At 40.0% G+C, this 13,078-nt stretch overlaps 1 protein-coding gene across 1 annotated transcript in view; it reads right to left on the bottom strand.

The window, feature by feature from the left end:
- Positions 1–900: 900 nt before the first annotated feature.
- FAM171A1 (family with sequence similarity 171 member A1) overlaps positions 901–13,078 on the bottom strand; it is a 90,676-nt gene continuing 78,498 nt past the window's right edge. Inside the window, exons 6-8 of the mRNA XM_075705983.1 lie at positions 5,875–5,991; positions 3,257–3,371; positions 901–2,602 (exon numbers count right to left, since the gene is read on the bottom strand). Of these exons, the coding sequence (XP_075562098.1) occupies positions 901–2,602; positions 3,257–3,371; positions 5,875–5,991 (1,934 nt within the window). The remainder of the gene's footprint in view (positions 2,603–3,256; positions 3,372–5,874; positions 5,992–13,078) is intronic.

Raw genomic sequence — 13,078 nt, 5'->3', positions numbered from 1 at the left:
AGTCTATCCTGGCTAAACAGAATCCACAATATACATGATAGCTACAGAATACACTGCATTGAAATGAGAAATGCTCAGCACAAAATGGGACTCTTGGCATGCAGCTTAAAATAAAAGGTAGAAGTTCAGACGTTTATAAAATCCCAAATGGGGTCAATTAAAAGGAGTTAGCAAAAGAAGGGACTGTTCATTGTTACTGTAAAAAAGGCACTTTGAGTAAATGGGACCAGAATTGGAGGAATCTTAGTTGACACAAAGTTCAGTTTGGTTTCATAAAAAGGCTTCAATGCTAAGGGATGCTACTCAAGTTTCCTGCAGTTTTATGTTAAAATAAATTGCTGAGTAGTTTATAATAAAGGACATAAAATGTTTACAACCAACTTGTAAAATTAAGAAAAGCATAGTATAAGCAACATATTACTAAAAGCAGCAATGCATAGCCTTTCATTGAGATAATGCACAATTTTGGACACCATGTGTCACAAACTCTTGGTTTTAAGATACTTTCAGTAGCATTATCAACATAAAATTGGCCTACAAAACAAAAGCTTTACCAGCTCCCATTCATAAGGAGATTGAGGTCATAAACCAACCAAAACAATTTGTCAATATTTTCAACATCCTGGATGACCAATATCAAGTATATGGAATAACAATCACACTCTTTGTTCAGCTATCTCACTGGAGGCAGCCGTTAAATCAGAGGAATGATTTTTAATTCTTTTCTAACATTTACACAGTAATGCATTTAAGTTCTTTCAAATGTTGCTCACCACAGTTTGTTTTTCTCTTTTCTCTCCACAACAAAAAAAAAAAAAGAAAAAAAACCAATCAAGCACTTCCACAGAAAGAATATTTGGCAATTTTATACTCCACTGAATTGTGGATTTTCACAAGAGCTCACTTAAGATTGAAAGTCATTAGTGGTCTTTCCTCTCGTTTCTGCCAAGGACTCTTCTTATCTTCCCCTTGGTCATCTTCCTCATCCTCCTCATCCTCCTCATCACCTTGAACTGATGTTCCATGTTCAGGACTAGTTAATGGCTCTGGTTTGGTATCCACAGTTCTTGTTTCCTCCTGCAGGCTGGGCAGCTGCACACCACTTCTCTTACTAGTGCCTTCTAGTAGGCATCGTAGAGCATTGTCCTCAGGGCTACAAACTGCTGTTCCACACTCGCTGCTACTTTGGTCCATATCATCCAAGTACACAAGTTGTGTGTAAGCTGTGCTATCTGAAACCTTCCGCTCTCTCTGCTGGTGCTCTTGCACTGGTGGGTGACTCTGTGGTGCAGACAGATGATCTCCTCTTCCCTTTCGGGCAGATTTTGGTTCATTCATGTCAACACCAGAGTCCAAACTGGCATCATTACTCCCATTCCTACCAGCTCTTTGGAGATCGATGTATGAATGTCTAACGTGAGCATTTGAACGTCCATCTAGAGAAACAAACCATGCTCGAGGATGAGGCAATGGCTTTCCACCTCCTAGTTCCATCAAAGCCTTTTCTGTAAGAAGCTGCACTTCGCTATTCATTTGAGCCAGGGATGCATCATTAAGTGAGGCAGGAATGGAAATAGATTCTGACATGGAAGCATTTTGCTGACTCCACTCAGCTGCACCTGCATCTTGCAAATGTTGCTGAGATATTGCTTGGGATGCTAACTGTTGGGGTTGCAGCTGTTGTGGGGGGTGTGGAAAAAGCCGTGCATGAGGGTTAGGAAGCTCAGCCTGAAGTCTTTCTATATCAATCTGCTGGTCAGCTGGGACAACCAGTGGCTGGCTAACAAAAGGGTGTTCTCCTGGCAATTTCATGTAATGACCTGGGATGACCAATGCAGGCAAAACTTTTCTGTAAACACTGTCATTGACTTGGTCAACAGAATTGCAGCAGATTAACTGACCTGGTCGAGGGAAAGATGTAGGTCTTTCAAGGTGATCAACTGAACGAGACATCATACAATCAGTAGGTCTGCAGTCCAGCAGCTCTTTTTCAGGGGCTGAAGGTGTGGGGTATATTTGTTCCTGAATATTGTATTTACTTCCAGTAGCAATATGGTTCATAGATACTTGAATTTCTCTCTCTTGCTTTTCAAATAAAGGCTGAGACAGCATAGCATTGTAACTTCTCCTATACTCATCTTCGATAGGGGACTCATAGCCTTCAGCCATTTCTGTAGATTTTCTTGGCTTTAAAGGAAAACTATCTGCTGATTTGTGGTAGTCTTTTCTTAGAGACCCGCTGGGAGTCAGGTCATCCAAGGAAATTCTGCTCTTGTCCTTCTCCTTGTCAGAGAGCAGCTCCTCTCGGGAGCTAAACTCCTGGGAAGTACTGAATGAGTGTTTGAGCATAGGTGTATGCATATCTGCTTCTCCACTAGGTGATACCATCTCCATGTGGACAGCACTGATTAATTCCTTTGCACCTGAGTTTTCAGTGTGTCCATTGCTAGCAACAGACAGCCCGCCAGGAAATTCTGACTCGCGACGTGAAAATATTAAATTTATATGGGACATAGAGGTTGCTTGATCCTTCTTAGAAGTGTCCAGGGCTGTGGAAAGTTGCAGTTTCTTATGATGCTGACGTGGTCTTAAACATTTTCTTCTATAAAAGCCGGGTAACAAAAGAAATTATACATTTATGACTTGTACGCAGAAACAAGAACAGCAAGTGTGTCTTAATGGAAGATTTTTAAGCAGTGATTAATATTAGGGGAGTTGAGCTTTTATTACATAACCTAACAATTAAAAGCTTATCCCAACAGTGAAGATAAAATTAAAGAATAACTAATGTCAATTGGGAAATATCTCAAGAACCAATTACAAATTGGAGCAAATGTCTGGAGGAGGCAAATACAAAATCCCTCATTAATATACACTTGCTGATAAAAGTTTAACATTCATTTTAATATAAAACTAATAAAAAGATCACTTGCAAGTGCAGAACAGGTACAGTGACAGAGATCTTTGACTTATGCCTATGTTCGACAGGAGGTTTTAGAATATCTTATAAGGAAAACACAGGTATGTGCGTATGCGATTCATTCAACTACCATCTTACCAAAAGCAGCAACTGTATATGCTGCATGTAACCAGGAACATATGGAATTTGATCTGTTTCTTTCTTCTTCAAGTGCTTGCTTGCTTGCCTTTTAGTTCCCCAAGTAAAAATGTTTCGATACAAAATCTTTTAATTTCATGAGCACCAAAAAACTTATATTTCCAACATGAACTAAGTAACCAGGATGGTGAATCTTACCTGCAATAATACAAAAGCAGACACAGCAAGACTAGAAGTATGAGAGCCATCCCTCCTAAAATTGCCAAAAGAAACATTGTGTGATAGCTGGTAATGTCGTGTGTTACAACGGGACCTGGAAGGCCAGAAAAGAGAATTTAGACCTGTAACAACCTGCAAACAGGAAGAGGAACAACGCTTTAAACAAAGAGAGGGACATCTTCCCCTGTTATCAGGGTGCTAAGTGAGCAATACTGCCACTCATAGCCCTGGTGCCTATTGAGCAGACCACCTTTGGCGAAGGGAGCAAGTTGTGGAGAAAGCATGTGCTGGTTTTCATGACTGCAAGTCCAAATAGATCATTCTGTGGAAAAGCAGTTAGTTTCAATGGGAGCATGCATCAGTGAATGCTGCCTTCCAGGTCCTGATGCCGACACAGTGCGCCAAAGCTCTCATCGCTGGAGAAAAGCCATCACAGCATCTTCCAGCACTGTAATGCATGTAGCAGCACTGTGGCCAACCACTTCTCTTTAACAACATTTGTGGTGCTTTGCACCAAACAGTACATACAGTGCAGTACAGAATTCATTGGAAGATGTGTTGGTGCTCTTAAGTCTAGATCAAGCCAAGGCAAGCACATCTTCAGGAGCTTTAAAAAACAGGCCACTAGTGAAACAGTGTTGTAACTCCAGGTTTCAATAACGCTTAGTAAATGGTCTAATATACAAAGAAATGCACACATGTGGACAGCATCTGTTCACAATTATGCATGTGTAGCCCTGTTGGTTTGTAAAATCCTTATCATGATTTTGAAATAAAGGCCCAAATTTTCATCTGCAGGCAAGGAGGTACAGCACCAGCTGACAGAGTAACATGCATGTACTGTGAAGGACAGCAAACCTGGCCAGCACTGAAGTCCTAGATCATGAGGTTTGTGAAATCTCATCTGTGGATCTTGAGTGGTCTGTAGAGCCACTGCTAAGAATACTAAACTATTTTTTGTCCATTTTTTGAGATAAGAAATCAAACAGATTCAATAAGGAGATAAAATAAGCAAAAAGGCATTAACCTAATTAAAAATAACACCAAGTATACTGCATTTGGGAAATCTAAATATTTATACGTTCTGTCCTGCCACTACCTTTACATAATTGATTGATACTGTTGCTTCAGATCATTAAGCAAAAAGAAGAAGAGATAAATCACTTGAATTTTTCAAGAAAATGTTGTTCCCATTGCCACAAAGTTTTAGGAACCCAGATCTAGCCCTCAGAAAGAAGGAAAAATAAAATACAAGTAGAAATTCTGCTACACAAGTTAAAACTGCAAGGACAAATAAACCTCTCCTTTTACAGAGTTACAGGCCTTCTAATCTTAGAGTTACAGACACAATTTTAGGACTAGTGTAACTTCCTTGCAGTCTGGGACAGAGCTGTACTGGGAAATGTTTGGCTCAGAGCTGTTGCTTTTTCTTAAAGTACAATTATTTTGTAAAATTCCATTAAATTCAATATGGTATTTTATTCAGATTTGCACTTGCCTCTAAACTCTGTTCAGCAATGAATCAGCTGAATATTCTAGCAGTTTCATTTAATATCACCTCAGATAAAAAGCTTGCAGAAGGTATAACACAGCAAAAACCTCCAAATGCTCTGCATATCATGAAACAACTTCATGGCATATACAAGCAGACTTCAAAAACAGTCCTCATGTTAGAGTTTGTTTTGTTGGTTAGATATAGTTTATTTAGCTTGCACAGCCAAGGCAAGAGTGTTTTCATTCCTACTGTATTTGGTTTTCATCCAGAAAACCTAATAAAGAAAACCTGTAAGAGGAGTTTTTTGTTTGATTGACTGGCTTTCGTATACACAAAGGTATCTCTTGATTGTTGGTGGCTGAAGAACTAATACTAAGAAATCTGAGGCAGCCACACACAGAAAAAAGAAAGAGCAGGCTGCAACATTAATAATCTCCACAGGCACAGAAGCACATATAATGCCTAGTTCAAAGTGATTTTCTACAGTTATACCAAGAGGCTTGTAGATGGCAACCACTCAGCTCATCTACTAATGCCACTCTGCTAATACACTTCCTAGAACTTCTATGCTAAGTTATTCACAGTGTAAATCAGTCACCAAGACGATGCAAAGCATAAGTCAGGGCAAAATGGGCATCTTCAGCATAAAAGAAGAAAAAAGTTACAATTATCAATCAATCCATTAGTAAACGTCTAACCTAGGATGATGTTGGTCTTAGGTGAATCCTTTTCTTTGGGAGTTTCTGTACAGAAACTTCACAGCACATATTTTTCTACCTGCTGGAACACCAGTACATTGATGTTATAATTCCCCTCATTTTCTAGCAATGGCTCTACCAGGCAGCAGTGACATAAATGCATCAAAGCAGGAACACTTTAAAAGGTTTCCCATTGAAATGACTCAGATTTTGAGCACAAGGGTTGCCCCCCACAATCCCCAAAGTATTTTAGCCCTTTACTTTCAGATTTCTGTTTTCTAATAATCCATTATTGATCAAGCTGTGGCATCTCAGGTGAGGTCATTCTGAAAAATATAAACATTATATATGAATAAATAATTACTCAATGCTGCGAATATCAATAAAATTCAACTCCATCTTACCTGGGATAGTAGGTGACATAGCTGCAACCCAGTAGCCCAGCTGAGGTGCAATATAAGTCCAAGTCAACTGATTTCCTTCTTGTTGTACAAGGCCCAAACTACTCTTCAGCCATGTCCCTGTAAACGTAAAGATTGTAGGAAGGTGTTACAGATATACTCACACCTTCCTCCGCAAACAAGTGGAAAAGCAAGTAGTAACAAAACCTATCAATGTGCTGTAGAGATTGTGCATTGCTGTGAAGTGGGAGATCATGCCTTTTTGTCACTGGCATTTGTGAGCTCCTGCAAGCAGGCATCCGCATTGCCTTCTCAGATTAAATAAAGCTAATAAATCTTCAAAAAGGGTTAAAATAATTGTTGTCATATTAGATTCCCCTTTTTTGAAGAAGGATATTCCTGAAGCTGGTTATATGTAGACAGCCCACTTAAAAACTGTATTTCAAGAGACATCACATCTCCCAGACCACACATGAGTTCTGCACACCACCTTTCTATCAGCTCTGGCTGTCAACTTCTACAAGACTGAAGAAAACACTTCCTCAAAATGTTGGTTTTGCTATACAGAAAACAAGCTTATGAATGTTACTGCCAGTAAATGCAGAATTAAGCTGCATCATCACTTTGATTCAGCAACGTTCATCATTCAGGATGTGTATACATCCAAGAATACTGTTTGGTAATGGATGATGAGGTTTTTAAAACATGTTTCTCAAAGGAAATGTAATACATTCTTTAGAATTGTCAAATGATCATTTCAAAAGAAACAAGATGGAAAATTCTAAAGCAATGTGTTTAAGTACACATAACTCTTAAGTAGTCCAGATTGAAGATCTGCACTAGCCGAGAGCTGTTCTACTTTCAAAAGACAAATTTTGTTGCAAGAATTGGGCTACAAAAAACCTTGTCCTGGTTTTGGCTGGTATAGAGTTAATTTTCTTCCTAGTAGCTGGCATAGTGCTGTGTTTTGGATTTAGTAGGAGAAGAATGCTGATAACACACTGATGTTTTAGTTGTTGCTAAGTAGTGCTGACACTAGTCAAGGACTTTTCAGCTTCCCATGCTCTGCCAGGTACACAAGAAACTGGGAGGGGGCACAGCCAGGACAGCTGACCCAAACTGGCCAAAGGGCTGTTCTATACCATATGATGTCATGCTCAGTATATAAGCTGGGGGGGGGCTGGTCGGCGGGCAGCGATCGCTGCTCGGGAACTGTCTGGGTATCGGTCGGCGGGTGGTGAGCAATTGCATTGTGCATCACTTGCTTTGTATATTATTATTACTACTATTATTATTATATTGTTATTACTACTACTACTATTATTTCACTTTATTTCAATTATTAAACTTTATTAAAAATTATCTCAACCCAGGAGTGTTTCTCACTCTTACTCCTCCGATTCTCTCCCCCATCCCATCGGGGTAGGGGGAGTGAGCGAGCGGCTGCGTGGTGCTTAGTTGCTGGCTGGGGTTAAACCATGACAAACCTTTATGACTGAATCAGCTGTATGCCTTTTCATTCATTCATTCATTAAGACTGCTAATTGTGGGGCTGTAGGAGCAAAAATTCACTTTAGTTTCTGATATATATTAAATGTCCAGTATGGCTTGTAGACTGCTCCCATATTCTCTTTGAAAGAAACACAGAATTGCTGGCTGAGAGCAGTCGCTGGGAAGCCACCCCTGGTGCCATAACAGAGGGCATTAACTCACTACAGAGGTTCTTCACACGCTTTGGTGGCCACTACCAGTACAACTGATCTGTGTACAGAGAAGGGATAAACCCCTCTGCACTTCTGTAGCGCAGCTCTGCATTTCTGTGCAAAGTGGGGACAGAATGCTGAATTTTCCTTACTCAGCTTCAAATGCTCACTTTAAAGGCAAGCGGCATCTTGTACTTGTGCTTCCCTTTCCTTTAACTAGTCTCCTGCGTGTAATTCCCAAAATGCTGCTTTTCATCAGACATCACTCAGGACTAAGCGCAAGCGTTTGTGGATGACAGTCGTCTGAACCCTTAGCAGTGAGTGCAGAACACACTGAAGAGATGCTTTTGTTGTTTTGGGTTTTTAGTTTTTAATACCACTGAGATCCTGATTATTTCCTCTGTGTTCCTTAGATTATCCATCTGTGCAAACCCTGTGCATGTGAGAATGGCTTTTCTGAGTATTTGTTTCCTCTCTACTACTGATTTTTCCTATTTAAGTACACCCCTAAAGTCCACCATCTTTGGCTAATAATAAATGCATCCAAATATAGTGAAAGGTTTAGAAAAATACACATTTGAGAGGATTTCTAGATCTAGGTGACTATTATTGCAAGATAGTGACTCTGTATTTGCAACCAAACTGAATTTGTGGGCAACTTGGGAAAGGAATTACTGATGTAATTTTCAGTTTCCCAAGTATCATTTCCAGTCTGTATAGGGTACCAGTAATCTGTTATTTCATAAACTAACACAATATGAGTAATTCTGATTCACAGGACCAAAAGGACCAAAATCTGTGTACACAGATTTGCACATATGGCATCCATAACTGCCATATCAGAACACCTTGATGTAGCCATTAGTTTACCTTTTAGGGAAACATTATCAGGAAAAACAGAATTGAATTGTCCGCAGTTATGTGTGAAATTTCTGGAAAAACTAGGAAAAGTAGATTAATTTTCTCCACTAAGATGGCCACTATCTCTTCAGATTTTCTACCCGTGCACTTCTGGGGAAGATGTCATACTAATAGCCCTGACCTACAAGGTGAAAAATAGCCCATAGGGTCAAAAACTGCTTCTGTCTTGTGCCTAAAATGCCATTTGGTAAGAAAACTCCTGTAAGCTTAACTTTTTTTTCTGCAAGGTTTGGACAATGAGAATATGCACCAACTATTCAAATACACAACTATGTGAACAAAACTTTAACACTAAAAGAATGGAAGGACCTGGGTGATGAATTCATCATGCTTCCTATACTTCTCTTACCGTCTCTAAGCCATTTAAATTCACACACAAGCAGAACACACACAGATGTGATTTAGCAAAGTTCATTATTTTCATAGTCTATTTTTATAGTTGCCTCCTTGAGCAGAAGCTATTATTGATTCCCTCACTAGGGGGAACTTGTGTCCACCCTGCCTTATTCACATTACACTGTATTCTAATGAACACAATCCTCCTAATGCCTCTTTAAAAGCCTTTTGCTCAGTAATACGCTGCTTGCATAATGCAGCGATCAAGAAGCTAACAGAGGCTGTACTCTTATCGCTGCGAGCAGAGCTCAGCTGCCATCCTGCCAAACAAGCAGCAGCTCAGATTGCTCACATTTTAGCAACGAAAGGAATCCCTGTATTTGCAATGGAAGCAAACAATAGAGTCTACTGCACAAGGTCAGTCAAGTTTCATGCTTGTCTTCTGCTCATTTAGGTCACTCGTTTTTGCTAACCACTGGATATACTCAAGAAAATGTAACAGTCTGTGTAACACTAGAGAAAAATGTAATTCCCTCTCTTATGGACAGTTAAGAATTTCAAAAGTGCAAACAGATATATCTGATATTGGTCATCTTTAAACAAGAGTGCTGAAGCTTTTGTTGACTATACCCTACACATTAGTATGTGATGACAGCTAATAAAGAATTACTTTTAAAATGGCACTGCCCCAAGTTCTTCCATCAGGACACCACCAGGTGCGGGTTCCTGGGAACCACGGGTACACAATCTCATCAGCTGCCTTTTTTAATACTTTCTGGTCCAACACTTTGGTGATGAACTCACCTCATACTTCCACCATCTCTTACCAATAGTCCACTAATAAAACAGAGCGTCCTCCCACATGGTGGGATGAAGAGAATAAAGAACTCCATCCTTCACAACAGTAGTGGCAGAACAGGTTTGAGTGGAAACAGTTGAAACACAAAGTCCTGTATTGTTTCTTGTGTGATCAAATAGCCCAAAGCTGACATAGTGTTACTGGAGAGAACTGATGTGCCTTCAGTATTCTGCAAATCCATCAGGGCGTTTCCAGGTCTCTCTCATATTTTATCCTTTATAGGTTCTAATATCCTGGTCACTTTTCAACTATCATTAAACACCAAGCAGGGTTCTTGCAGCTCCCTACATGCAATGCCTTCCTGTAACGACTAATGTTGGACCTTCTGCTGAGCAAACCCCAATCACATTGGACTTGCTGGCTATGCTCCTAGCGTTTCAAGCTGCCTTGTGTAAGCAAGAGTTCATTGCTGTGCAGCCTCGAGAAGGAGTTCCCTATCCCATCCCAGATTCTTCCTTGCAGCGGGAAACAAGACATTTTCCCATTCTAAAAACGCAGCTAATTACACTCTTCTGTGTTCTCGCATACGTGTTCTTGTAAGCAAGGGAGGAGACTGAGGGGCAGTGGGTAAAGAACTTCTTCCACTTTTCTGTCCTTTCCTATCCACTAGCTTGCAAATGGAGTAAGGGCAAGCAGCATTAATTTTTTTCTGTGCAGCTAGGATTACAACTGCAGGAGAACTAAGCAGAAGGATTTAGGAGAGAAGAGAGGTCTTACACCTACCTCCCTGCATGGCTAAGTGTTACGATAATTTAATTCGTTATTCTCCAAATATCCTATAATATCTACTTCCTCCCCCGCCCAAGTCAGCACAATCAACTAGCTTCACTGCTTATTAATTTTTATACATGATGTGCAATAATTCTTAAGTAACAAGCAATACAGGATTATAAATAAAAAGCAGTACAAATAACTGGATGTAATGGAACTGATCATTTTTGTTCAAGACTGATTGTGTAGTTCCAAAGAAAACACGTCAATGCGTCTTTGGAGCAGAAACAGCAAGTTCAGTACAGCTTGTAAGCACTGCATGATTTGGGCCAATTTGCCATTAATTCTTAAAGACTGTCTGGTGCTTCACGGAAAACTTCTATATATAGAGACATTCTTGCTTATAGATCATTTTTACATTTCTCTTCCTCTTTTTCCTCTATTACTGCTCAGTAGAGCCAACATGCTGATCCAGGATTCAAGTAAGGGGAGCTGTCTCCTGGCTCAAACTAATGGCAGGGGGAGAACCACAAGTTTCTTAACTCTTTCCTCACCAAAATTATATTTAGTGTTACAGACTTTTTGGAATAAATGGTGTCATTTAACAAATGTCTTCTTAAAAAGCTTGCAGAACAGCTACCCAGCACTCCTTCGTATATGTAACTTCAAAGCAAGGTAAGAGAACTACCTTCATTAACACTACAAAGAATATAAAAATGAGAGTACTTTAAAAGAAATAGAAATCAAAAACCAATCAGATAAAGAAAGCTGAGCTCCATCTGGCTGCAGAAATACCCAAATATCAGAGACAAGCTGAAGATTTCAGGAGAGCAGGAGAAATAAATTCTGGTAGAGAGAAGCATCTTAATATTTTGCAGTAACTTTGATTCCGATGAACACGTGTATTTATCTCAGGCACCTTTTAGGACTTGCCAATGGGGGCAAGAGGGGGTTATCATGAGTAAATTTAACAGCAAAAGGTTTGCACGTTAAATTTCCATTTCAACTAAAAATACATCTTTGTGATTTCATGTAGTTTACTTATAAATCAGATTGAGAAAGGGCACTTTCAGCAAGTGTCCAGATGGGCAGCTAGTGCAGAAAAGCTGTTACAGAACAGCTATTCTAGACTATTTCCCTGCACAATCAGGTCACTGCACGTACGGCCAGTCTGCCCAGAAAAGAGACGTCCTATTGTCTTCAAAGACACTTAACTCTTCAGCGCGACAGCTTGCTGGACCCAGGCAGCACGAATGGATCTGCTTTTGTAGTCTAGCTGCACGACGCCTCTGAATAAGACGTTACTTCCACATTTCAAAGCTAGACCTTATTATTTTACATTCATCTGTAGTGAAACCTAGGGAATCGTACGCCTCCCTGGCCTCCATGTGTGCGACCGTGTATGCTGACAATCCCGCGCTGCTCCAGCCCAAGCAAACGGCAAACGTCCTCCTGGCCTACGTGGGGCAGGACCGCGCTTCGCTCGGGCAGGACTGCACACCAGCCCTTCTGCTCTAGAAGGACCCGTGTGACTCCTATTAAAGTCAAGAAGAAAGGAGACAAATTCCTCCCTTAGCCGTGCACGCTGCTGCGAGGGGAGTTCGCACGCTGGCAGCCCACGCAGCACTCGGCGCTCTTGGGAGGATGTATAACGCTGTGTACTTCACGTTTAACTTTCCAGGCTGACCATTTCGGAGCCTCCCAGATCATTACTGCTGCAGTGACTTCTGCTGACTTTGATTGTGTATTCTTCCTATCACTGATCAAAACAGTTCTGGTAAATGACTGTCAGAGGAGTGTGCTGTAGCCAGCAGCTTCCCCTGAGGACAGTCATAAAGTCTAAATATTGCTCGTGTTTAACTATATGGTAGCTACGGTGGTTTTTTTCCATAAATTACTTTTACATGTGAGCTTTTGGTAGGAAACTCTTCCATTGATCAAATACTGTTTGCTTTTTATTTTGTTTCTTTTAACTGGTGATACGATCATCCAATCCCACTCAAGCAGGGAACCAAAATCGTGCTATGTACAGCATGAATTATTTCCATCCAATAGGTTTGATAAATAAGAGGATTTAATTAGCCTGAGAGCAAATTAAGCATAATCCCATTATATGAATCTATTTTTATTCACAAGATTATCTTCCCCGGACAAAATAGTTTTGGAAAGAAAAGAAAGATACTTTTAACCACATTACTTAATAGCATAGATGTTTTAAATAAATATTCCTTAATGAGAAGTGCTTTTCTTTCAGCACAGAGCTCTTCCGTAATGTCTACGATGTCTTGTAAGATTGCCCTGCTTAGGCAGAGATTCACAGTTAAATGGATATACGTGTCAAAAGGAGTGAGGCAGGTTGTTATCAGACAGAGTGGGGGACAGCAGAGGATATTCAAAACATACTAACACTGTTTCTAGAAGTAATTGATTTAGACACATCAAACGGCACTGTTGTTACAGAGAGTTAATAAAGGGCAAGTTTGTGAAAATAACTTCCTAAAGCATGTTCTGACATACATAAATTGTAGCTTTTCATTCTACCATCTGAAAGCTGCTTATCAGATTTCTTCTTCCAACCAAAAATCACCTCTAATCTGCATCAGCATGGGAAGTTTTACTAGAAAAGGATGGGTTTTTTGGTTTTACTTTTGTTTGTTTTCTAAAAAGCTAAAACCCA

The sequence above is a fragment of the Pelecanus crispus genome, chromosome 2 (genome assembly GCF_030463565.1).
Source record: "Pelecanus crispus isolate bPelCri1 chromosome 2, bPelCri1.pri, whole genome shotgun sequence".
Lineage (NCBI taxonomy): Eukaryota > Metazoa > Chordata > Aves > Pelecaniformes > Pelecanidae > Pelecanus > Pelecanus crispus.
The sequence above is the reverse complement of the archived record's forward strand: the minus strand, read 5'-3'. Positions and strand labels throughout refer to the sequence as shown.